Below are 25,420 nucleotides of genomic sequence, written 5' to 3' on the forward strand. Positions count from 1 at the left end.
CCTGCATTCACTCGTTTTGACGGATGTGTTATGACGTTTTGAAGTGATTTTTTTTATTGGTTGCTAATTATGAGATCAAAACCCCCATGTTTGATGCCAGCGTGACAACACAGTGATTTGGCCCATAGTGGGTTTAAAGGGGCAATTTGCACGCATTAATCTCATTTTCACTGGCGGTAGGTGAGCGGAATGTAAGGTGACATGAATAATGAGAGCTTCCCGTCTCCCTCGTCTGCCTTCTATTTTTCTGTGTAAGCTTAGAAATGGAGTCTGCTAACATAAATGAGCACGACACAGAAGTTCCACAGAGCCCCTTTAATCAGTTGCCTAACTGCATCTGAGGGATTCACAGGAAAACAATGAACGCAAGTAATCCAGCATGATTTCCATTAAAGACATCCAACCATCAAAACATGCGTAGGCTTTTATTGTGAAGCAGCCAATGGAAGCAACTACACAACTACTGTCATTGTTTTTTGTGCTGACCACATATATTCATCAAAAATGAGCAAACAAACCAATCGGCTAGCCCTTCACCATGTCAACCAGAACTGAAATTAGACATGTGAACGTCATTTGAAGCTGATGAATGTAAATGTAAAGATTCACTCTTCCTTTGGCTCAGTGTTGGTCTCCACACCAACTCCTGAGTGAAATAGTCGCCTCTTTAGCTGCTAAATCCTCCCTATTCCTTCTCCAGCTGGCTGCTAACCCTGTCTGTCTGACATTTAGTGCTAACTCACAGCAGACTTAAACTTTTTTTTTTTTTTTTTTTAAAGCAGCTGCCTTCTGCAGCTGGAAAGGACAAACCAAAGCATTAATGCTGCATATTGTAAAAACCAGGGGAGGGGAAGTGGAGATCCGAAAGACAATTCTCTGCGGGCTCGTCACCACAAGCGACCCAATTCACATTATAGCAGTTACTTGATCCATTGTTCGTGTACAAGTGACAGCAGCTTTAAATCTATGCTGCTTGTCACACACTGTTTTTCAGTATGGCATTCAGCAGATGTGTCCTGGGTGTCAGTATGACAGATGTCTCTCACTCCACGCTGTGTGTAACCATGGGATGTGTTTAATTTCAATAACGCCACAGTTGTCATTCATTGTAAGTGTATTCAGTCAGTGGGAGTTTCCTGTCGCATTTACCCTGTAATTCCTTTTACGATTTGACACACCATGTTCACACGCTGTTGAAAATCTACCAACCAGCTGATCATTCACTCGACCCTAACAGGAGACTCGGTCAGATCACAGGAATTGGTTAAACTTTGAATAAGAATTAAAAAATAAACCATCATGAGTCCGCAGAAAACATGTGACTATACTATTTTGTCTTGGCAATTTTTGTAATGTTCAGTCACATTTTTAGTTCAAATGATACCATATTCAAAGTTTTTGAGTAGCTAAGCCACAAAAGAAAGTGTTCATATTTTCTCACTGACATTAAATTAAGTTAATGTCTATTTGAGTTTTGCAAGAGAAGATACCATTGTAATTCATATTAGCAGACCACTCGTGCACAATACACTTTCTGAATCTGTTACAGGCGGAAAAAAAACACGTGCTGTCCCTGCAGCTCACTGCGCTCAGCTCTCAGGGGTGAACTGTGTTGAACAGGAAAAACACTGACAGTTAGCGCTGCAACAAAACAAGGGAGTGTCTCTGAGCTCCGAGTGAAGCCACTGAAGCAGTGACTGAATGAGGCCATGAAATGTGATAATGTTGAAATGAGCGATTTCATATTGCATACAGAAACAATCATAAACCTTAATGACTTAAAGTTAACTTGTTCTAGAAGCTTCTTTTTTATCATAGTTGTGTAAAATGTCTTAAAGGTGCACTGCATAGATTTGGTGAAGACAATTTAATCAGAAGAGAAAGATCTCCATTAACTGATGTGTTATTTTGTGTCAAAACAAACCAAATAAACTATTTTTGGTCACAACTAAACTAAACAAACAAACTGTCTTTACTGTCATGACTGATTAAACTGAACAAACAAACTGACCTTAAAGGACAACATGGTTTCACACTAGTTTACTTTGTTTATATTTGGTGGACCCTGCCACCTTTCTAGCTTCAAACAGTGTTCAGCGAACTTTTCCTCTGAGAACAGTTTGTTCCTTCAGTTATGGAAAAAAATTATATTTCAGAGTTTATATTAAGACATCATCAATATTGTAAATATTATAAGTTTGAGTTTGAATTTTTTTTCCCAAAACTACATAGTGCCCTTTAACGTCTCCAATCATAAATCAAATTGTCTAAAAAGAAGAGAGAAAAATCTAGTAGGCTGTGTTGCTGTCAAAGAGCTCATCATTTCTTTGCCCAGTAAGACACAATGCTAACTACCGGTGGCTAGGCTATATTTTGCCAAAGCTACGGCCAAGCTAGTGACACAAAAATGGCACAGGAAGTGCAGCTAAAATTTCCCAACACTAACATGCTAGCTAACAGCAATGAGTGCCAATGATAGCCATGTTAATGTGGTTTCTTACAGGTGAATGAAACATGAGGTAGTTGGATATGGTCAGTGACGCAAACCATGTGCACAGCCCTTGAGCATGTCATTTAGCGGCTAACCCAGTCAGCACAAGGCACAATCCTGCAACGGTCAGGAGGGACTGGTTCACTAGGTAGTCTATTATGACTAAGGAATGTGACCAGAGTCTTCCACACAGCTAGGCTATATATTGCTAAAGCTAATAGCAAGCTAATGGGACAAGAATGGCATAGGAAGTGCTGCTAAACTCTGCCAATACTGACTAGCTAGCTCGACCGCGGTGAGTACCAACAATAACCATGCTTGTTATTTAACCTGCATGCATTACAATAATGTTATGTGTTTTCATAAATGTCAACGAATCATGATGTAGTTGGGTATGGTTAGCAACAACAATGATGTGTTGCGCTTACAGCGCACAGCCCTGAGCCTGTTGTTAGCAGCTAACCAGCTAATGGCTATTTTTCTTGTATTAATATGATCATGACATCAAACTATATTTATTAGAGGGAAGAAGGTAAGAGCTTGCTGACACTGCACTAGCTGGTGTCAGTGTTATTATTTCATGTATTTTTCTCTTGCTAGTTCTTACAATCTTACCAACCTCAGCTGACTCAATGGCTAAAAAGAAAATCGCAATTAGAAGAGTTTGGGTAACTTTTTAAGGGAGAATTTGAAAATCAGACAGCCTGTCAGTTCAATTCAAGGCTGCAGCTCACATTCCCCAGGTGCATGTCAGTCTGCAGGTATTGATAAGTGAAATCATGAGTCAATCAACGTATCTATGAACCTTGATATTCACACATGAACAGTAAACGAATATTTATGGCTTTATTAGGTCCAATATGTAGATACGTGTCATTCAGTGAATGTCTCTAATTTGAAATGTCTGAAACAGAATGTCTTTTATGGTGATATTATTCTAGTATTGCTGTTGATAAGATGTCTCTCTCTGGAATTGATAAAGACGCCATTTCAAAGACGCTGACATTTTACTTTTGAGGTAAGTAAACTCAAGAGAACTTGGTCTAACGGACACAAGGTTGAGTGGCAAATAAATGAATTAACACGGGCTGTGATGTGATTGCTTTAAAAAGCACTGATTGAAGCTGAAGCATCAGTTAGATCAGAAGTGAGATTGAGCCTGCTCAGCTGAGTGGTGTTTGTCAAGGCACAGGGAGTCATTACCGCCTCACAATGAGACAGGGAGAGCAATTATGTGAGTCGCTCTGGGTCACAATGAGTTCAGATTTGGATCACTGGATTAAAGTCACAGGTCTCTGTGATGTGTCTGCCCAAGGGAGGAAGAACCGGAAAGATATCTATTAAGCCATATAGCAGATATCTTACAAGGGATAACATATCTCAAGGTTCTTTCACACACACATGCTGATGTCTTCAGAAACCTGAGGCACATGTCCAACATGTGAACAAACTAGATGGGTTACTTATTGATGGAGTACATCCTATCTTGGCTGATAGAGATGGAAGGAGTGCTGTGATGACATGATCAGGGCGTGTAAATATAAGTTACTGACTTTTCACACATGTGGTCACTATGGCAAAGCAAATGATTTTACACCTCTGATGGAAAAGGAAATGTACCTAACGAGACTTGTTCTGTTTTTCAAAGCCAGAGGCTTATAAAGTGATGCAAGTTTGAGGAAAGGGGCAGCAGGTGCCTGAAGACTATTTGAAACTGAGCTTACAGTTGCGTGTGATCAGGGACAATAAAACTGGCCACAAACAGTGTTAACTGCTGCCTTATTGTGTGTGTGTGTGTGTGTGTGTGTGTGTGTGTGTGTTCCGACAATGTAGTTTTCCAGCAGTCCCTGGCACAATAATTGAATCTGGCTTTCCCCTTTAATGGAAGTCTGTGAAGTGTGGAGAAGGCTGTGATGGCCCAGAACATCCAATCTTCTCCACAGACACGAATATGTTGCACGCCGCTGGACGTGGTTGGAGCCGAGCAGTACTTGTGTGTTTGTGTACTGTAGGGTATAAGATGACGTGTTTACTCTGTTGCACTGTGCGGTTCGAATAACTTAATCTAAAAAGAGGTATTATTCATAATGTATAATGCATATCTCCCACAATATCCTTAATATATCAAGGTGATTATGCTAAAAGAGTCAGTAGTTATGCCTCTGTGGGCAGGAAGAAGGGATTAGATGGTAGATAAGAATCATTAATTACTTCAAGGCCAATGGATTTTGAGGAATTATCAAAATACATTGGTCTCAAAATACTCATCCTGATGTCGTCATATAATGCTGTATTAATGTTGTTTGTTTTTGGTGAAATTATTGTTCATAATGAAATTCTATGGTTCAACATGGATGTTAAAGATAACGTCCACACATGAGGCACAACCAAAAAGAATCTCAAATGTGTATAAAAAAAAATCTTAAAATGGGGCATACTCCTTCTCCCTCATTAAAAAAATAAAGAATATATAAATACGAAAATATATATATTTTTTTTATTTCAGGAATTGAACTACTTGACACGAGCTGTCTCTTGCATTAATGTAAAGTCCATTTTGTGTGTATTCTGAATTTTGGACCACAACAGGCTCCTGAACTGTGATGTCACAAATCATGCTTGTAGGCCAGACTCTTTACAATCACACCTGCCCACCCAAGTTTTCATGTCACATGGCTGTGACAGTGTGATCCTTGTATCATCACACCGAAACAGCTTAAATGAATTCACCCATGATTCATTCTGATACTCCTCCCTGTGATGTCATTTCACCTGCTGAGGAGTGGTAGAATGTCTTCATTCTCTAGCCAATTTTTTCTCACCTGTTGCAACCAAACCCTTTTTGTTACTGTTTGTTTGGTGAACTTAGTAATTAGTAATTCCCAGCATGGCCCCACCCGCCATCAACTTAATCACAGGTTAAATCAAAAATAAGTCCTGCATAGGTTGGACCTTGTGTTTGTGTGAGAAGACAAAGGGAAAAGCTGTTAGACGGGTTTGCGGGTTTTACCCCCTGATGTGTATATATATATAACGTGAGTTGGACAGAATAACTTAGGCTAAAGTTGATGAAAAAGTGCATCACAACTAAAGGAATCTGCGTAAAGTGTGGAATAATCATCAAACTGGTAATTGAGGGTCACAAAACCTTGTTGTGCTTTTGAGTCTTGGGAAGAAAATGACATAATGTCTGAGGTCAGCGAGAGGGCAGGAAGGTAAGTATAGAGTGTCGTCCCTCTGCTCAGCTGCAGTAGGTGTCTTCTGCTGTGTGTTATATCATTAGGCCATGTCTGTTGTCTGGGCAGTGTGTTGCATTTTGCTAGTCTCTGTGTGAGCATACGTTACCAGCTGCATTATATCATGCAGAACAACACAGGCAAGATACAGAATCACAGCTATTTGTCACTGTCAGAGACTGAGAGGGTTTATCGCCGCACATTACAACACACAAGATGCGTAGTTTGTGCGAAAAAAATAAGCATGAGTCTATATCATTGTAATGGGCATGGTATGAATTTGCAGCTGATTCATTTTTTTTCAAGTTATATGATGGCTTAATTAGTTCTATTTTAAAATGATGACTCCACATTGTGCCGAGCACAGGAGAAAACACTGTTCAATAAAGTAATAAAGTTGTCCATAATCTCTTATCAGTGGTGAATGGCCCTCATGATTGTGCAGTTTAAGATCAGACTGATAACAGCGCATGATGTTAAACAGCAAACTCACCACAACATTGTAAATCATATGATACGTGACAGAGGTTTGGATAACTTTCAGAGGAGGACCGAGGCTCAAAGGAACGATCATCAGATTGCTTTAAAAAGAACATTAGCTAATAATGTCTCTGCTGTTCATGATCACATCATCATTAGAGGGCAAGCTGAGAGAGATCTGGTATGCATGTTTTATGGAATACAGAGAAAAAAAGTCATTTCACCAAAAAAGGCAAAACATGAGAGAAAAGTTTGGGGTTTTTTTCGTTTTTTTTCTCAAAGCTTTATTACAGTGTGACTGAACGTGCAGGGAAAGTCAGCTGAGGTGACTGAACAGTGTGCAACACGGTTTATCACTGTTATAAAAGCTAGGTTTATAAGTACTGTTCATGAAAGATTCAAAACAAGTTGGTTAAAGCAAGTACAAACAGAGGCTAATGGTTTTGATCATGGATTTAAATGTAAAAAGTGTTGATGTTTAAGGTGCTTCAGTATAAATATATAAAAATATAAAATGTCCAGTATAAACCTGAGAGACCACCAGAAGAAGGGGGAAGAGAGGGCATTGACGGATGGCTATGCATTTCTTTCTTCTTTTTTTTTTTTAAATCTTATTTTCTTAGTTGATTTACTCTAAGGGGACCTTGGGGGTGTCACAGTGTCAAAGTTGTGGACATGCCTGCCCTGAATTTCATGGCAACCTATTTAATAGTTATTGGGATATTTCTCTCAAAGCAACATATACCAGAGTCATAGTACTCTCCAGTCAGGGGATCAGCAGCATCATTAGGATTCTTCATCTTGGAACACACGAATGAAGACACATTCCTCCTGAAGCCTAAAGCCTAAACTGACTAAATAAACAGACCTGAGTGATTTTTATTGTGCCACCGTGAACTGCAATGTCCCCGCTCCCGAACGTCACTCAGTCGGCTCTCATCTTAGATAAGATAAAATATTTAAAATATCATCACTGCAAGAAAATCAGGTCGCAGGTCAACAGCCAGGTGATGTTTTTACAGGTACGTGTTATTCATTATATATATATATATATATATATATATATATATATATATATATATATATATATATATATATATATATATATATATATATATATATATATATATATATATATATATATAGCCTAAAATGTTATTGGGGTCTGTCACATGGCTCAATTATGTGATGGCCAAACAGCTTGAAAAGTGTCCTGATGAACTTACACATGGTAAAACTTGCACTGAACACACACCTTATATCCAACTGTAAACAAACAGTATAAGCCAAAAGAAATCTCTTTCAAAAACTGGAGTGAGGCCACGGTACACACACACACACAAACAATCAAGGATGTTGTGGAATTCCATTGTTTATACAGGACATCCTGAACAATACAATGTATTTTGGCTTGACTGAATATTTAGTAATAACAGTGTTCCAGCATCATCCAGCCCAGCTGGAACTTAAACTGATACCAAAACGTATGAGTGAACTTTCCACTGTTTGGGTAATGCTGTCTGTTCTCTCTCATCATCATCATCATCATCATCCTCATCGAGTCTAATGAGCATCAGCACATCCGCAGACTGTGAGACGCACTTTCTCTAGACTGCACTGACCTCTAGTGGACTTTATAGGCACTACAAGTAAAACTGTCAAGTCCGTTCATAAAATGTGATACACACCTGGAATTATATTGGAATCGTATTTTATATTCTATTAGATGTGTTAGTGTCTTTATACCACCATATTCTGTAATAATACATATGTCAGTGAGATGCTGTGACCGTCAGAGGCAGATGTTACCTGTCCTCCGGTGTCTCCGGGTGTCTGCAGGTAGCCCTGCCCTGTGAGTATCTGCACCCTGCGGGAATTCCGCGTTCAAACCAAACACTTCCCCGCCCCGACCGACTCCTGCCAGATCTCTTCTACATCCTTCTCCTCCGGTAGCGTCAGGGAGACATTTATCAGCAACAGGCGCTTTTGTCGGCCAGTCAAGATGGGAGAATTGACGGAGCAGAAGAAGTTCTCCGAAGTTATTTCTCAGATTTTACAGGAGGCGCCGGCTGCCAGGAAGGGTCTAGTTGACAACCAGAGAAACCTCCTCCAAGTGGCGGATTACTGCGAAAACAATTATCTACAGGTGAGTAATGCTCGTAAAAGCAGCCGCAACAATGACATGACTTTATTATGATAGATCTTTAAAGAAATTAAAAGCATTTGAAGCATTTAATGGTGGAATGTTACTACTGTGTTGTACTTAAAGTCAATTCTGAGGTACTTGTACTACACTTGAGTATTTCCATTCCCTGCTACTTTATTTTCCTTCCCCACTACACCCTGTAGTCAGGGGCGCTCCCAGAAGGACATGGACTGCCAAAAGTGACCATGCGTTTCATATTTTCATCATACAGTCACTGATTTACAGTAAATATTTCAGTTCTACTATAAAATATCAGATACAAGCAGATTATGCCAAGGGGGTTAAAAATATGATGCATTATTATTTAAACTACACAACAGTTTATGAAGTAAGTCAAATCAAAGCTGCTGTAACTGAAGTTTTTGTTGAAATAATTGTTAAATCATGTTAGAGTGTTAAGCCAGTGATGCATGTCTCCTCCGCCAGCTCATGCATTAAAAGAGAAAACTGTGTTGTTTTTTTATTGGTAATATTATTTGTGTACTGTGGTTTTGCTATGGGTGAAAGATCTCAGTATGTCTTCCATCACCGCCTTTCTACAACGCCTATGCAGGCAGAGGATACGGCCAAGGCTACTGCAGAGGCCAAAGCTTTGGCTATCCAGTCGCTGGCCAGTGTCACCTACCAGATCAACAGTCTGGCCTGCACCCTGCTGAGGCTGCTGGACACGCAAGCCATGCAGATCAAAGATATGGAGTCCTCGGTCAACCTGCTCTCACTGGTGAGGAACACCAACAGGTGTGCGGGTTTTTGGTCACTTGTCTGTTGTACTGTTAATTTGGGGTCACTTTGGTTCCTCCATTTGTTTTCTCGTTGTTGTTGTTCTCTATAAAAGAGACTCTCTCAAGGGAAGATGTGTGATGTGGAAATGGAGTTCTCGTGAATTGTTGACGGAGGCTGTTGACATGTTGCACTCTCTCTCCTCCAGGCTGCAGCTATCCACTACGAGAAGGTAGCCCGGAGAGAGATTGGTGCTTTCACGACCCCCAAAACCAAGAATCGTGCCAAGCCTCTGACCCCACCGGCCTCAGGCAAGGAGACGGAGAAAAGCTACAATAGAGTGTCGATATCGTACTCCATCTTGGACTCCATCGGACACAGTTTTTTTCAGGTAAGTCGGACACTAAATTAAAAACAGAGTTTGAGTTCACACGCTTTTCGTTAATTCCAATTAGGGACTATGGATTTATAGCATATTGCCATTCCCCTGAGTGCAGTGCAGAGGTCATTTTTGTCCCTTGTTCATTTTATCCCAACAGGTCACTGAGCAGCAGCCCAGAAAGAGAGCAGGGACAACAGACAGCATACAGAGCACTGCATCCAGCGACATCCCTGTGTATGGAGACACAGTCCTCACTCTCCCATTCAGTAGCAATATGTTTATCAGGATTACAAACACTATCATGTTTTAAAAACAATATCACAGGCATAATAGAGAGTTGAAGAGATTTATACAACTGTCATGTTTGTCTGTTGTATATTAGGATACAGCCAGCAGCAGGGTTCGCCTAACTTATCATAAAAACAAGGAAACAAGGGGAAACAGCTAGCTTAACTCAATTCAGCTCTAACAACATAAGCCTAACAGGACCGGTAAAACTCAATAATTACAACGTGCTATACTGTAACTTGTTTTTCCCTTAAGTTTTTGCATGGATTTGTAAGAAACAATGCATTTTTCAACAATAGTTCAAATTTAAGTTTAGGGAGAAGAAGAAGAAGAAGAATCACCGTATTAGCCTAATGACAGAATAATAAAATGGAAACGTTTTATTTATTTAAAAAAACCTGCATTGTTTCTGAAAAGGAAATGTTTGACATTCTAGGAAAGTTAGATAAAAAAAACAAAAAAAAACAGCAAAAAAAACCCGATACCACTCTCATGTAGGCTAGGTCTTGTAAATATAGAACCAGCAGCCAGTTAGCATAGCCTAGCATAAAAGACTGGTAACTGGGAGAAACAGTTAGCACGGGCTCGCTCCACTGAAAGTGAAAGCATAGAAACTACATGTTGTGGTTTTACAGGCCATTATGTGCTACACAGTTTTCGGGTTCTAACACCAAAAAAATGGTCATATAACCGAGAAACAAGTGAGATTTAGCCCTTTAATGAGTGCGTTTCGAGGTGGTGGTAGGTGGATTCTGATACATTCGGACAGACCAGGCTGCACTGTAGCCGCTCCCGTTGTTTCTAGTCTTCACATTAAGCTAAGCTAGGTTAAGCTAAGCTAGGCTTTCTGGCTAACTTTTCCTTTAAGACCCTACAGCTTCATGACTGTTGCTGAAGGTTTATTTTCTTTGTCTCTTGTGTTCAGATCCCATCTTGGCATTGCTGTGCCTCCACCTTCAGTCCCCACCTTGCAAACCATCTCCAACCCTACCAACGTCAGCCTGCCTCCCCCTCCTCCTCCCACTACCAATTTGGACCCCACTATGCCCTCTCCACCACCACCGCCGCCTCCCTCCATGGACACTGGACTCCCCCCTCCACCCTTCTTGACCTCACCCACCTGTGTCCCGCCACCTCCCCCTCCGCCAGCAATCTCTCCGTCACATGGCATGTACCCGCCTCCACCTCCCCCTGTAGGGGGGGGCTGCCCTCCTCCTCCGCCGCCTCCTCTAGTATCCGGAGGCAGTCCACTTCCACCACCACCTCCTCCACCTCCTGCAGTGGGAGGTGCCCCTGGTCCTCCTCCTCCTCCACCACCACCACCACCTCAGACTGGCACATCTGGTTTTGTGCCACCACCACCTCCTCCACCTCCACTAGGGTTAGGAGCTGTGCCCCCTCCTCCTCCACCACCACCACCTCAGACTGGCACATCTGGTTTTGTGCCACCACCACCTCCTCCACCTCCACTAGGGTTAGGAGCTGTGCCCCCTCCTCCTCCACCACCACCACCTCAGACTGGCACATCTGGTTTTGTGCCACCACCACCTCCTCCACCTCCATTGGGGTTAGGAGCTGTGCCCCCTCCTCCACCACCACCACCACCTCCTCCACCTCTACACTAACAGACATTACTGTTCATGTTAGTGGATGATTTTAACTCCTTGTAGAGTGTCTCTGGCGGTTAGTGAGCATGCACGGTTTTCTTCCTCAGATGAATCTGTGAGGCGTGTACAGTGTGGAGGATATTTTCAGGCCTGAGATCAACGTTGAGCATAAATAAAAGATTTTAAACAGGATGTGTGTCGCGGCTTAACCCTGAGAGGTTTTGTGACAATGGTACAATGTGAGCCTCAAATTATACATTTTTGTCTCTGGGACTCCTTCAGCTGCAGTCCAGATACCTCCAACATGTTTTGACAACACCTCGGCTGCATTCCTAAGCAACAAGCTACAACATGGACTCCCCTGTATGCTCTTATCTATTTTCCTGGTTAGCGCTCTGCCCTTTATTATGACATATTTCTGCTATTTAAAACCACTGTTGGACTCAAAGCTTGGGTGTGGGTGTGGTGGTGGGGGGGTGTACCTACATTTGGATTTTTCAAAGTAGGGAAACTCAGAATGCAAAACACAGATAGTTAGCTACATCTGCGCACTTGACTTCTTAATTCTCAGCAACTTTATGTTTAAGTTGTTATTGACAACATTCAGTCACTAATTGTGGCATTCTGTTGCTCCCCCTTCCATTGTACTCACGATAAGTCTCCGCTGTTGTTTGAACCATCTGCCCCCATCTAGTGGCTGCCAGTTTGTTGTAGCTAACATTGCTAATGCAAACGTCACGAGCGTCAGCTAACATTAACGTTGCTCTATTACAGCACATTCTGTGTTTTTTTCACCCCAATCTGGCAACTAAGACTGTCGACACTGACAAAACACAGACACCATGTAATACCAGCGGTGTTGTACTGTTGGCTGACAAACCTTGTTAGAAGCTGAGAGCAACTGTCAGAGTTCTTACACAGAGATAAACAAAACAATCATTTTGGACCTGACTGATGTAAAAAGAAAAAAAAAAATTGTAATTGCCATCAAGATAATGTTTGGAAGGAAAAGAGATACTTTTATTCTGCACCTTTCTTCAAGAGCTGTAGATGTATTATTTTAATAAAAATTAATTTTTTCTACATTAAAATGTTATTAATATGTGCAAGTTGACAGGTTGGTTCCTCAGGTTTGTGACACATGAAACCCTGCAATTCTAAAGCAGACATGCCCGGCTATGTGGTTGAATGGTTATTTTTCCACGATGTGTCTTGTATATGAAACACATCATTAGGGCAGGTTAATAAGGTCAGAAACCTGACTTCCATTGGGTTAGTTGGTCTTTCAAACAAAGCACCTAAATCAGAAAGAGTCGTTTTAACAGCCGGCGGCCTTTAGCCCGCTGCTGAGAGGTGATAGGTGGTTTACGTAACTGACTGTAAACTGAGTTCTGCTACTTTAAACAGGTCAATGAAGCTATAAAAAATTCTGTTGCAAGTCTACACTCTAAGTACACCAGCACTACATGACTTTTACTTGGTGGAAAGGTTTATTTCTTGTTTGGGAACTGTTAAATGTGTAAGGGACAGCTCATCCAAACTTTTACATTTGATCAGTGGGGCCTGAGGCTGGACAACAAGGTAAGGAAATGTGTCGTTACTTTACCTTTCGTTGTGGCCTATTTTTACTTTGACCGTTCGGATTTCAGTTGTAACTTTGAACCATAGTGTTATGGAGACGAGGTTTCCGTTCTGCTTGAGGACGATGAGCAGAAAACGTACTTTATTAGACATAAGGCTTTCCAACTAAAATTATATCTTCCTTAAAACATTCAGTTTATGCCGGTGCCATTTGAGGATATGGAAAGATAAAGAGCCACCTTTGAACTCTCCGTGTAGAACTGTATTGTAAAACTTAACGTAAAGTGGCACGTCAAACAGCACAACAGTCACAGACCGCAGGTTTTAAATCAGATCCTCTCTTCATTCATTCCTTCTCATTTCTCTCAGCTGTGACACTTGTTTGAGAAAATACAGCTGGCATGGACTTACATCTTGCAATTGTGTGAGTATTTCACCTGTTCTCAGCATGTGAAGATGACTGTGACAGACTTTCAAACTTCAGATCAACCGTTAACCGTCCTTCATTTCAGGATTCCCTCGTTGTGCGTAGCCCTGGCCCTGTGGATTTTATGTTGCTATCTTGGAAGGAGGAGCAGAGAGGCAGAGGACTGGGCCCCGAGGCCCGCCGACCCTCAGTCTGTATACATCATCCCCATATATGGGGAGGAGCGGGAGGACGAGGAAGCAATGGATATATATCAAGCATGTTTTCAACCTAATTACAGGGACCCGCCCATGTACTGCTCAGGAAATGTCAGCCCACCTCCTCCATACAGGGTACAGTGCTGATCACATGCATACATTTACTATACGTCATGCTGAAGACTTTAGACTTGTACTTGACTTGTTTTGTTTTTTTCTGCTAAAGACGATCTTGAATTTAAGTCCCTTCTTCTTCTTTTTTCCAGTTTGAACCACCATCCTATCAGGACCCACCACCATCATACACAGACCTCCTTCACCTCCCTCCTCCTTCACACCAAACCCACTGCTAGCCAGAGCGCGCTGCACCTTGTGTCACAGGGCAGGTCTACGGAATCCAGCCAAGAGTCAATAACACTTTTGACATTGTGAAATGATGTTGGGAAATAATTTCAAAACACATGGTTGTAGATACGCCTCTGTGAATCTGTCAGAACCGGCGAGTTAAGATTGTGAATGTGATGTCAGAACAAATTGAATGCACAAATAATGTCAGCGGTGAGGTTACACAATCAGGGCCAAAAGTTGCAATTTAAATGTACTTTTGTGAATCCATCCTCAGATTCTCTAAAAGTCTTTGTGCAACTACACAGCTGATATTTTTCAATGGGTCTCTTCCTTTTTGATTCTTATCCAAGCCCATAGAGTAAGGTTTAAAGGTGCAGTATGTAAGATTTTCAGTTTAAAAAAACAAAAAAACAAACCCAGATTATCAATATAAGGTGAAGAAATACAAGTTTTAATGTCATCTAAATATTGTGTCAAAGCACTACTAGGAATGTTTTTGTGTTAATGAGGCCGTCTCATGATTTCTCTGCTGTTACACGTCAATTATGATCATCAGACGAGACTGTCCACGAAAAGACTGCTGTTTTTATATAGTTATCATTAATGCCTGTGCTCAGGTCCAATCACATACATCACAAATAAATACAGTACCTCATCGCGATCCATCCAGCGATCTCTCCGTCACCTCGCTTCCAAAACAAATGCACGCACCGCCGACACGCCCTAGCAAGGGTCTTTACAACAGCAGCCACTGGTGTCATTCCGCTTTTGTCTAAAGGAGGCGCTGGAACCAACAAAAACGAAAAGTTCCTCGTAGTCACTTTCAAATTTCTACTGCAGATAGCAGTTAGCCTCTGCCCGTCCTGTCTTGTAATTCCACTCTGAGGTTCCAGTCCAGACCACTAGCTGCACTTCTGATAGAGCTAACTAGCTAACTGCAGCTACAGATAGCAGGTAGTGGTTACTCTGATGATATGCTGCCTCCAGACCAGTGTTAGCTGGTTAGCATGCTAACTTCAGCAGATTTCCATCTCATGTGTTTACTGAATGGTTAGATGCTGCACCTTTAAGAGGTAAAATATTTACATTGTGCCACTCACTGTTTACGTGTATTGTTAACATGTTACTTTTTAGCATGTGTAATTTGCAGAGTAAAGTTGTTTATACACATGAATAAAATTATGAAATTAATAAAATTCAAAATTGAATAAGTAAATGTGTCCAGTTTTGTTTTTTCAGAAAGCAAAGAGTTGGGTTTTGGGGAACTTAGTGCTAGTTAAAACAACATCATGCAGAAATTAGCATTTTGTGCGATTTGGTGTCTGAATGGAGAAAAATAAACATGATGATAAATACAAATCCAAGGTCTGTAATAATTTGTAACAAACACATCTCATCATAACAATGTTATTTGTTGAAAAGGTGTAACTTGAAGTAAACCCTCTCACTGAACTTAGTGATAGAGACACCATCCACGCTATTAAAGGACACTGTTCCATCAAAATGATTTTGAAGCCATTATTTTCAGATAGAAAAAGTTACATAATGTGGCTTTGAACAGATTTCCGAATGGCCGTGTTCAAGGTACAACGAGACACATCCATAATGCTAAACACACCTCTCAGTCCTGTGTCTTTAAAGAAGACAATAATGCTGTAAAACGCTCTTCACGTTGTGTACTAAGTGACACATTATCCTTTGATTGCCACCCACAGATCAGGACAGTTTCTGTATGTTTTGGATTCTTCAGTAAGGTAAGGACTCAAACCACTCCAATATAATGATAACAAGTCAAATTATCTTCTAATTCTGTGACACCGGGGTAACCTTTGTTAGAATTATGTGTTTTCAATTTCTTTTTTTTACTTCGTAATGTGATGAGCTAGAGATTTATAGGACGAAGGTCCACTGTCACTTGTTAAACTCCAACGGTATGAAGTCAAACAGTATGCTGATCTTTTATGTTAATCCTTGAGCTCATATCTCAATTTAAGTTTCCTAGCCGTACATCACTGAGTCCTTCTTAAAATGGTGTTATTGTTGGTGGAACGCTGCAGGGTCCTGTCGTTCCAGTGGGCTCCCTTACATGTCAGTCCTGGCTCATTATCATATCCCGTGATGTCAGCACACCCACTTGTTGATCATTGTGGATAACTGCATGTGCAAAGACTTTATATCTATACAGAAAAGTTTGCATATTATTCTTTATCTTTATTAAATCTGACATGGTATATATTTTTCTAGCTTGTACATGACTATATAACTAACATATTTAAATGTATGTTATATTTTAGAATGGTTTACAGATTATAGATGTAAATGACATCTCATTTCAAAGATTAGTCACACTGTCATAAAAGTGCATATGCACAACAATGTATTTGTTATACCTGCTGCATTGCGTGTCTTAATTTCTGTCTTTCCTCACAGTAATGTTGGCAGGCTGACAATTCCAGCCATGACTAAACTAGGGAACATTTTCACTTTCTTGTAAGTGGACAAATAATGTCAAGAATGAAATTCTCTGTGAATCTTTGACTTGACACACAAAATAATTAAGTCTCAGGTCAATGATGATAATGTGTTCCTAGATCCCCGGTCTTGGCGGTGACCATAGCTGTGGTACTCTTCTGTCTCTATCGGCACGCAAGAAAGAAAAGAGCCATCTATGACGTCACCGTAGAGACAACAGAAGATGGCAACACATCTTCGGTGGTCCACACAATATCTTTGCCTGATGATCAGGCAGAAGACAGCATACATTATGACAGATTCCCTCCTCGGTACAGCACTGTGGATCTTCCACCACCGTACTCACTGGTGAGTAAGTCCTAACAGACACTGTGACTGCAGACAGATGTAAACAAAGATTTTAACAATTTGTCTTTCATTTGTTCATATTTCTAACAAGCAGCAGCAGCTTTTACTGAGATTGACTGTTGTTTTAGTCCGCGAGTCACAAAATCAGCTGAACTTCTAGAAGACGGTTGTGGACAGAGACATATTATGGTGCTTTCTATTCTAAAACTCCAATTTAATTTCTCTTAAATAAAATTTTGTTAGAGGAATAGTTGGGCATTTTGAGAACTATGCCTATTTACAGAAGTGCCTGTGTGATGAAAAGACCATGCAAGTCATTACAGTATAATGAGAATCTTTCTAAAATGATGACCTTGACCCAAAATTAATGACTTATTACCTCAAAATTATGAGAACTTTCTCAAAACAATGCCAAAAGTTCCAAGTTCCTCATTATTTTTGACATGCTAATTATTTTCAGAAAGCTTCACATCAGTTTAAGATAATAAGTCATTCCTCCAGCTCTGTATGTTATTATTTTGAGAAGGATTATCATTACTGTGGAGCACAAAGTCATTATTTTTTAATTCAAGGTCTTTTTTTTCCCCCTACAGGGGAAGATACTTGCTCGTGATATCAATAGTTTCTCATAATGACTTGAAACAGTTTCTCCCCACCACGTTTGCTGAATGGGCTTTCATACAATTTGCGCTCTTGTTCGACTTGTAAAATAAGAAAGACTGATACCAACTTCAAGCTTGCCGTCAGTTAACTTAGCTTGGCTCTGTCCTAATGTGACAAAATCTGGTTCCAAGCACCACTAAAGTTCATTAATAACATGTTAATTTTATTTTATTTTATTTTTAGTGCCCAATTCAAAGTAAGAAGTGAAAACGTGTTGATACCATTTTGTGGTTTTACTCAGGGTTATTTGTCTGACTGGGTACAGTAACTTCTTGGCATCTAGCTGACACCACCAGATGGCCTAGCCTTTTTTTTTTCTTTTTCTGTCGGCTAGGCTAACCAGTTACTCAGGATGAGGGTCAACAGGGTTTTTCACAAAATGTCAAGCTATTTCCTGAACACTGAAACATGTTCTGTGTTAGTTCATGTAGAGCTGTAGACTCATATCAACATCATATTATTTGAAATGCCAAGGATAGAACAATGGGTTACAATTTTAAAATAAACTGGAGCATAACTTAGCTTCACTTTCACGCAGTTTGACCCCAAGCTGACAAGCGTATGGCCGGGGGGCCCGCCACCTGCCTACGAGATGTACCCTATAACGCTGCCTCTGGCGCTTCATCACTGGACGACACCCGCAGGAGCCTCGCAGCCAACCGCACCGTCCTCACCGAGCACCCATAACCACCCACAGAGGTCACGCCAGACATCCAGCAGCTAAACTCTGTTGTAACCGACGACAAACGTTTGTGTTGTTTCCGTGTGTTTTGAAGAATAGTAGTAATTTATTTCATGTGATATTTTGATCTTGACTTAGAATAATTAGCGTTATTATTATTAACCGTAGAGACAGTGAAGCATTACTCTCAACATTTTAATACATTTTTATATGAACATCAAAACTACAGTGTAGTTGTCCGACTGCATCTACACACCAGCAGAATCATCAAGCACCAGATTGTTCTCTATGTTATACTATATACTCTTTATTACAATATAGTACTTACAAGTTTGAGGGAAAAATAAAATAAATAGTAAATAAGTTGCCAGTATTATTTTTTTTTCTATTGTCTAAGACGGAACAGTGATAGAGTGATTCCTTGGCTTTTGAACCATGTTAAGGCAAAAGTAAGTATGAATTTGAAGCCACTGATAAATATCTTACTGTTTGTACACTGAAAAGAACAACAAAAAAATGTTTCCATCAATTGCCCAGCCTGTATTGTGAAAGAATATGTTTGCCTTCATTATACAATCAGTGCATACTGTAGGCTACTTCTTCATTTTTAGTCATTTGTTTTTTTTCCCTTTGAGGGTTTAAGTGTTCTCAGTGCTACAAAAACAACTCCAACCGAATCGAGCAGGCAGCAGTCGGACGCTTTGATCCAATCGCCTGATCCCTCTCTCTGTAGCCGGACGCTTTACCAGCAGAAGACGACAAATGCACAATGTAATCAACACTGAAAAGGAGACAAAAACAAGTTGAGACTTTAAGATTAATGCAAAATGTCTCAATAAAAGAGTTTCCCACTGCCTCCATTGTGTTATATATATCAGTGAGTGTGTGAGTACATGTATTGCATGTCTATTTTTTTGTTTTACATCATCTATTGCTGTTCATTTATCAAATTAGTGGTGACAGACGAGATGAAGCACATTTCCGAACACATACAATCAGACCGTATGATCAAGTGGTAAAATATAGAGGATTTGATACAAATATGACATTTGGTATCTATCTTTCTTCAACCAATCTGTCCTACCGATCCAATGTAAACAGTACACTACGTAAAGTAGGAAAGGCTAAAAAGTTCAACGAAAACCTTTCGACAGAGCACTGTAATCTTCAAAACATCTTCTTTACTCTAAGTCTATTTCCACATTAATGACTCACTCACACTATTGCACTAAACCTCATAATCAACTCTAAATCCTTTTCAACGAATAGCAATTAAATTATTCAGATTCCGACAAATAAAAATACAACTTGACATTAGGCTCAACAGAGGAACACTAAGTTTGTACAAAAACGCTCTACATGAGGCTGGTCATTTGCACTGATTCATGACACTTTGGCCCTCCACCACCCGTGAGTCCGTGGAGATGGCCCCCACCCTCTGGAGCTTAATCGTCCTCCGCCCTTCGACCCTGAGGCCCTGGCACCTTGCTGGTAAGCCCATCGGTGACTCTCAGAAGACCCAGCTGACAGGCACCCACTGCTGCTCCGTTGACAGTTTATCCAGCGCCAACCGTAGACTCCGGAACGCCGCTTCCAGGCCGTCGTTTACGATGCAGAGGTCAAAGTAATGTCCGTACGCTCGCTTAATGCGCTCGCTCTCGTCCACTGTCCTCTTTAGTTCAGAGTCCTGGAGGGAGCGGAGCAGGAGAGCGAGAACGTCAGGAGAAAATAAAATCAAATGAGCAGCAGCAATTACTTTGAGGGAGGATCAGTGTAAACAGTGAAACTGATCCGCAGCTGAAATTAGTTTACACATTTAAATGATAGAGATGAAACTTTCTTGTTTGCATCCCTCTGTGCTGAGTAAATTAAGCACATTAGGCATTCCAATTAATATTATAATGATCCCATTTACAAGCACAATCGTTTCCACTCTGTTCCAAATGTCATATAAACAATATAATCTGATTTAAATAAGCTCATATTCTAATAAGGACGTGATATGCTGATATCATACAATTTTTAGGAGCATTCATTTGGAATATGTGCCTCAGTTAGGGCTCCTATCACAGTTTAGGACACACAGCCTCTTGAGCGTTGCTTGGCCAACCATTTGCAAGGCCTGGGTCGAGATGCACGCAGAAAAGCCATATTTCTGGTACCTCATTTTAAACATTATGAAGTACTTGGAAATCAACAGGATTTTTTTGAAATGCACAAATATCACAATGCCAACTTTTAAAAGAAGGTGGTCAAACAAATTAGAGCGGGGAGCTGTGTTTGTTAACTGGACCATGCATGTAAACAGTAATATTAGTAGAATGTTTGTTTTTATTAGCCATTTGAACAGCTTAGCAGGAATATTGTCTTTTCAGGGGTAACTTGGATATTTTGTGCATGTTCATATTGTCATTGAGGTTTCTTGAGATGCATTTCAGTGATCTATCCAGGGCACAACATGTAACCTTTTTATAGTTTCTAGAGCTACAGTAGAAAACTACTGGATGTAGTAACAATAAACTCAATAAACAACTATCAGTAATAGAGATGTTAAAAACACAAATGGATTGCAAGAAGACATGGAGCCGTTTTGGTAACATTTTGAAAGTATTTGGAGCATTTGGACCAACTCTAAGAAAAACAATAGTAGAACGTTTTCCTTGTCCTGAATTGCAAACTTACGTCATATTGAACATGTCATTGTGAAACGGCCTCTGTTGATGACAAATCCTTGATCACAATGGTTCAACTCAAAATCAGAAATGGGGGCTGGTTTGCTAGATAGCACCAAGGTTTCAAGGATCTTTAAAGAAACAGGTTCAAGAACCAGACCTAATTTGGTGAAAAGAGGGGCTGTACCAGAGTGAGCGATAAGCTAATTGACAACATCTCTATGAAGAAAATTAAGACTACAGTATAAAAGAAAACAATTAAAGATAATATGTATTCACTGTAAAACAACACGATCAACATCAACATCAATACATTTTCAGAACAATAAAACACTACAACAATAACGATTTCAAGAGAATAAGTGTTTGTGTTTATGCATGACGGGAACACGATTAGGTTTATTTCATCCTAAAATTAAAATCAGTGAAGCTGCAGCACTCTCTACAGTGAAATCCAACTTTGGTAGAAGACTGTGTTTATGTAGGAGCTTATTTGTCACAGGAGATAACAAATGAAAGAACACACACACTCACCGTTAACTGTTTTGTAACCACTCCTGACTCAATCGCTGACCTGTTCATAGCTTTGAGAACCTCAAAATCTGGAGCTTCGATGAACACTACGTAGGGCAGGAACTCTGACGTCCGCAGGACTTTGAGAGCCTTTGGAGAGAACCAAATTTAAGTGAGGCATTTTTACAATCACTGCATCGATGCACAGCGAGCAATGGGAATAGCTGAGACTAACGTGCAATTATAAGGCTGAGAATGTGATTACAACACAAACTGCAGCATCTTCATCCAACACATTCATCAAGCTAATGTGCGTAAATAAGATTAGCTGAGTGTTTCCAGCGAGTAATGCTGATCGTTAAGAGATCCTTTTTGTTAATATATTGATGATGTGCTCAGCCTGAAAACACTTCAGTAGCAACAAGCTGTACATAATTTGTTTGAATACACTGCAGAACAAAAAAAATGGATGGAGGTTTAGATGGGAGAGGAACAGAAGCAAGACATAAAGAAGGAGAGAGTACATATGTGGAGCTTCTTGTACCTGTGGGTTGACGTCCAGGATGCAGATCTTTGCTGTTTCTATCACCTCGTGTATGGAGTTGATCTTGGTGCCGTAAAGGTTCCCGTCATACTCGCCGTGCTCCAGGAAACGGCCATTTTTAATGTCGCACTCCATTTCGCTGCGGGTCATAAAGGAGTACATCTGGCCATCCCTCTCGTCCACTTTTGGTTTTCTGGAGGTGACTGAAGGATAAACAGAGGCATGTATAATCTCTTTGCACCATAAGCCTTACTTTACACCCAGATAATCCACTGTTTAACTAGCAAAAGGGAGCTGGACTTAAATGCGCTTGTGCCTTGTGGTTTAGACCATGCACCATAGATCATATTGATTGGGCCCCAGGAGATTTCCGATCATAAGGACAAAGAAAGAAGTATGCAGATTCATCAAACACCACAACAATAAAAGACGAATGTGTTGCACGCTGCTAAATGACAGATTGTGTATCACTACATGTGGTTTCACAGTGATGATCGATGGCTGCACTCACAGGGGATGGTGGTGCCGTACCGCTGGGGATCCGACACCAGCAGCTTGTTTTTCAGACTGCGACGGCCGACCCCCTGCGCACCAATCAGAACCAGCGTCTTCCTCCTGAAGGGCGGGACCTTGGCAACCTCTTCATATATCCGCAGCTCGTGGCGGTCAAATTCTATTCAGAATCGGGGGGGAAGAACACAATAAATAAACACATAAAACAACAAACAAGTCCAATTTATGCAAGACAGAAACTGTGCAAGTACCTGCATTCTTGGTCGTTAAGTACATCATCTTTTTTTTCTTCTTACCACCCATCCCAGCGCATAGAGGACCTGAGACAGACACACAAAACACGATCATACCTCCAACTTTGGTACTTGTCTCTGCCCGCCACTTCGACAAATCCCCTGTTAAAATGATGCACTATCAAGGTGAAATGTCTTTGAAAGCACTGCTGGGTCATAAATCCGAAGTCCGAGAAGGTTAAGGGGAGACAGCTCCACTAGATGGCACTGTGCACTAACATTGATTAGTCCGCTGTCTGCTGCCAGAGGACACCTGTGACTTGGCGATCTGCTGAGCGTCTGTTCAATATGGCAGATTATTTAACCACAGAGGGAAAATGTCTCCTGAGCCGAGACATGCATGGAAGCAAACGCCTCATTTCAGAACACATCAAGCTGTGACAAGAAATACTGTGAACAGTTGAGTTGCAGCTTTATTGTGTGCTAATAATGACGTAATTTCCCTAATTTATGATTTGATTAAACCATCCAAAAAAGACCTGTTCAGATTTTGTATTTAAAACGTCCTCTCAGTCGGGACAATGCATGGAAAACGAGCTAACACACAGATGTGTCCTTCCCGGGCTCCAAGGGCAGTACAGTTGGGCTGTCATCTTCCTCCCCTCCACAAGTGAAGGGCACGCAGCCGGCTGTGACTCACCACCTGGCTGTTGAGGACTCGGATAAATCTAAAGGAGCTTTTCTTCTTTTCACTCTCACAGAGATGATTATTGATCAGCCTTGCTTGTATTTACAGGGGTCGTATCAGCACTCCTGAGGGCTGTTTGTGAATGTCAGATGCTGTAGCTTAATAACCAGCAGATTGGATCGGGGCCTGCCTAAGTCTCGGCTGATGCTCATTACCAGTTCTCCAGTGCTGACTGACGAAGCATGCAGACTGGCGAGGCACGAGGAGGCTGGGCGGCCCCGGCGCAGGATGAAATGCTTGTATGATACCGAGAGGAACAGATGTTGTCTTTGTTTCCGGTGTGTTTGTGCGGCGAGAAGCCCGCTTTCGAATCTGCATAATGAGAAGTGGCTCTCTGCTCTACTGCGTGCTGCTGAGAGGCGTACCTGTGGTGGCAAGCTCCAGATCTCTCTTCACAAACGCTTTCCTCTTCTCCTCGAGTAGCTGGCTCGGGATTAGACCCGCGCTGCCCCCCTCGATATGACAGGCCTGCGAGGGGAAACACACGTACATACAAAATCTTTTCGTTCTAACATTGAGCAATCCATGTTTAACATCTCTCTGTTTAAATATTCTTGGGGCGGTGCTGACCTGCCACCAGTTGAGGTCCTCCTGGTTGAAAATCTGTAGGATGTCTCCACTGTTGAAGCTAAGCCCCGCTTCCTTACAGGGAATCAGGTTATCATGAGACGGGTCATAGTCAAAGTGACACTTGACAAAGGCCTAAACGGATAAAGAAAAGAGTCAGTAAAATTGCTGCAATGGATGTCAAAACACACAGGAAAAATACAGCCAATTGAGGCTGGGAATACAATATGAACCTATGCTGCTTCTGATGTGGTGTATGAACATGATCTGTGGTGAGTGTCCATCACTATGAAATACACTTCTCCATCTCTCAGCCCACTTTTCCTACATCTCAAGGCTACAGGTCTCAGCTTATAACCAAACCCTGTATCCCAACCCCCACCGACAGGACAAGGAGTCTGAGAGACAGACAGACAGTCATACAGAGAGACAGAAATAAAGAGAGAGAGAGAGAGAGAGAGAGAGAGAGAGCCAAAATCTGTAGTCATGGCAACGATCCCCCCTCCCCCTGCACTTGACGCCTTCCCTCGTACTGAACTGATGCATGAAAAGGCTGCCAGCCCTTACTGTACTGCATTGTGTGTGTGTGTGTGTGTGCATGTGTATGAGTGTGAGTGTTGTTCCCCTGTAAGGACACACACACTTAAAAACACACACTCTGACAATCTCAACTGGCCAAAGGGAGCTGTCAACTGAGTTTAGTCACCAAGTGATGACCGAGCTTGAGGCGTGAAGCACAGACAGCTGGATTACATTCAGAGAGAACCTTTGGGAACAACTCTGATAATTGCAACTCCTCACGCTGTCCAGCATCCACCTCCACAGCTCTTTACAGCGCAAGCACGGCCAAATCACTCTTTAATATCTGTGACAGGCGGCCGCAATTATGTGTTCAAGTAGGCGCTTTGATATTGGGAGCTGATACCACAAAAGAGGAAAACCTAACACTCCGGGTTTCACAAAGTGAAGGTCTTCCGACGACATACTGAAGAAATGTGTTCTTACAGAAAAGCTGGCGTCCTTTGAAATGTTTGAAAGAGCCATGACACTCAACAAACCTTTCCAGTGAATAGGCCTAAGAAATGGGAGGGTGTTTTCTTACATGAAAGTAATCTTAGAGCATTTCTGCCAGACAGGCTGTGGTACTGCACCAATAAACTGCTTGCAGGTTCAGGTTCATGATTTTATTTTGTATTACTACTGGAACAGGTTTACATGCTTTAATGATCAAAAAACACATCAGTTTTCTCATACTGTCCAGTGTTGCAGCTCTGTATTCCCCCTCTGTCTGAGCCGCTCTGTTTTAGCTCCTGTCTCTTTAAGGCCCCTCCTCCTGAATAACTAGTCTCTTCTGATTGGTCAGCCCACACACGCCTGAGCCAGCACCATTAACGACAACAGAGAAGCTGAGCTAAATCAATTCTTACATGCCAAACTGGCTGCTGGGCATAAATGATGCAAATGTGTGATATGGTGGTGTAGTGTGATGTAACAAAGTCAGA

At 41.3% G+C, this 25,420-nt stretch overlaps 2 protein-coding genes and 2 long non-coding RNA genes across 6 annotated transcripts in view; 3 read left to right on the plus strand and 1 right to left on the minus strand.

Moving 5' to 3' along the window:
• Positions 1 to 7,559: 7,559 nt before the first annotated feature.
• Positions 7,560 to 12,350, plus strand: abi3b (ABI family, member 3b). Its single transcript, XM_037082548.1, has 5 exons — positions 7,560 to 8,353; positions 8,967 to 9,134; positions 9,342 to 9,524; positions 9,673 to 9,749; positions 10,729 to 12,350. The coding sequence occupies exons 1-5, from the start codon at positions 8,210 to 8,212 to the stop codon at positions 11,426 to 11,428; spliced, it is 1,272 nt and encodes a 423-aa protein (XP_036938443.1). The 5' UTR covers positions 7,560 to 8,209; the 3' UTR covers positions 11,429 to 12,350.
• A 479-nt stretch (positions 12,351 to 12,829) lies between these two features.
• On the plus strand, positions 12,830 to 14,763 carry LOC119010414. Its single transcript, XR_005071964.1, has 4 exons — positions 12,830 to 12,991; positions 13,361 to 13,415; positions 13,504 to 13,750; positions 13,882 to 14,763. It is a non-coding gene; the product is annotated as an uncharacterized LOC119010414 (long non-coding RNA).
• Positions 14,764 to 15,616: 853 nt separating this feature from the next.
• On the plus strand, positions 15,617 to 18,167 carry LOC119009968. Its single transcript, XR_005071858.1, has 4 exons — positions 15,617 to 15,717; positions 16,394 to 16,453; positions 16,555 to 16,783; positions 17,985 to 18,167. It is a non-coding gene; the product is annotated as an uncharacterized LOC119009968 (long non-coding RNA).
• A 142-nt stretch (positions 18,168 to 18,309) lies between these two features.
• The window catches only part of mpp2b (membrane protein, palmitoylated 2b (MAGUK p55 subfamily member 2)), a 45,868-nt gene continuing 38,757 nt past the window's right edge, over positions 18,310 to 25,420 (minus strand). For 2 of the 3 annotated variants that reach the window (XM_037081734.1, XM_037081732.1), the window contains 7 exons: positions 23,922 to 24,053; positions 23,717 to 23,819; positions 22,622 to 22,690; positions 22,369 to 22,530; positions 21,858 to 22,060; positions 21,335 to 21,463; positions 18,414 to 19,815 (listed from right to left, as the gene is read on the minus strand). In XM_037081734.1, coding sequence (XP_036937629.1) covers positions 19,639 to 19,815; positions 21,335 to 21,463; positions 21,858 to 22,060; positions 22,369 to 22,530; positions 22,622 to 22,690; positions 23,717 to 23,819; positions 23,922 to 24,053 — 975 coding nt within the window. In that variant the 3' untranslated portion in view covers positions 18,414 to 19,638. Of the gene's footprint in view, positions 19,816 to 21,334; positions 21,464 to 21,857; positions 22,061 to 22,368; positions 22,531 to 22,621; positions 22,691 to 23,716; positions 23,820 to 23,921; positions 24,054 to 25,420 lie in introns of all 3 variants that reach the window. The other variant, XM_037081733.1, reaches the window with a different exon arrangement.

Source organism: Acanthopagrus latus, chromosome 20 (assembly GCF_904848185.1).
Source record: "Acanthopagrus latus isolate v.2019 chromosome 20, fAcaLat1.1, whole genome shotgun sequence".
Taxonomy (NCBI): domain Eukaryota; kingdom Metazoa; phylum Chordata; class Actinopteri; order Spariformes; family Sparidae; genus Acanthopagrus; species Acanthopagrus latus.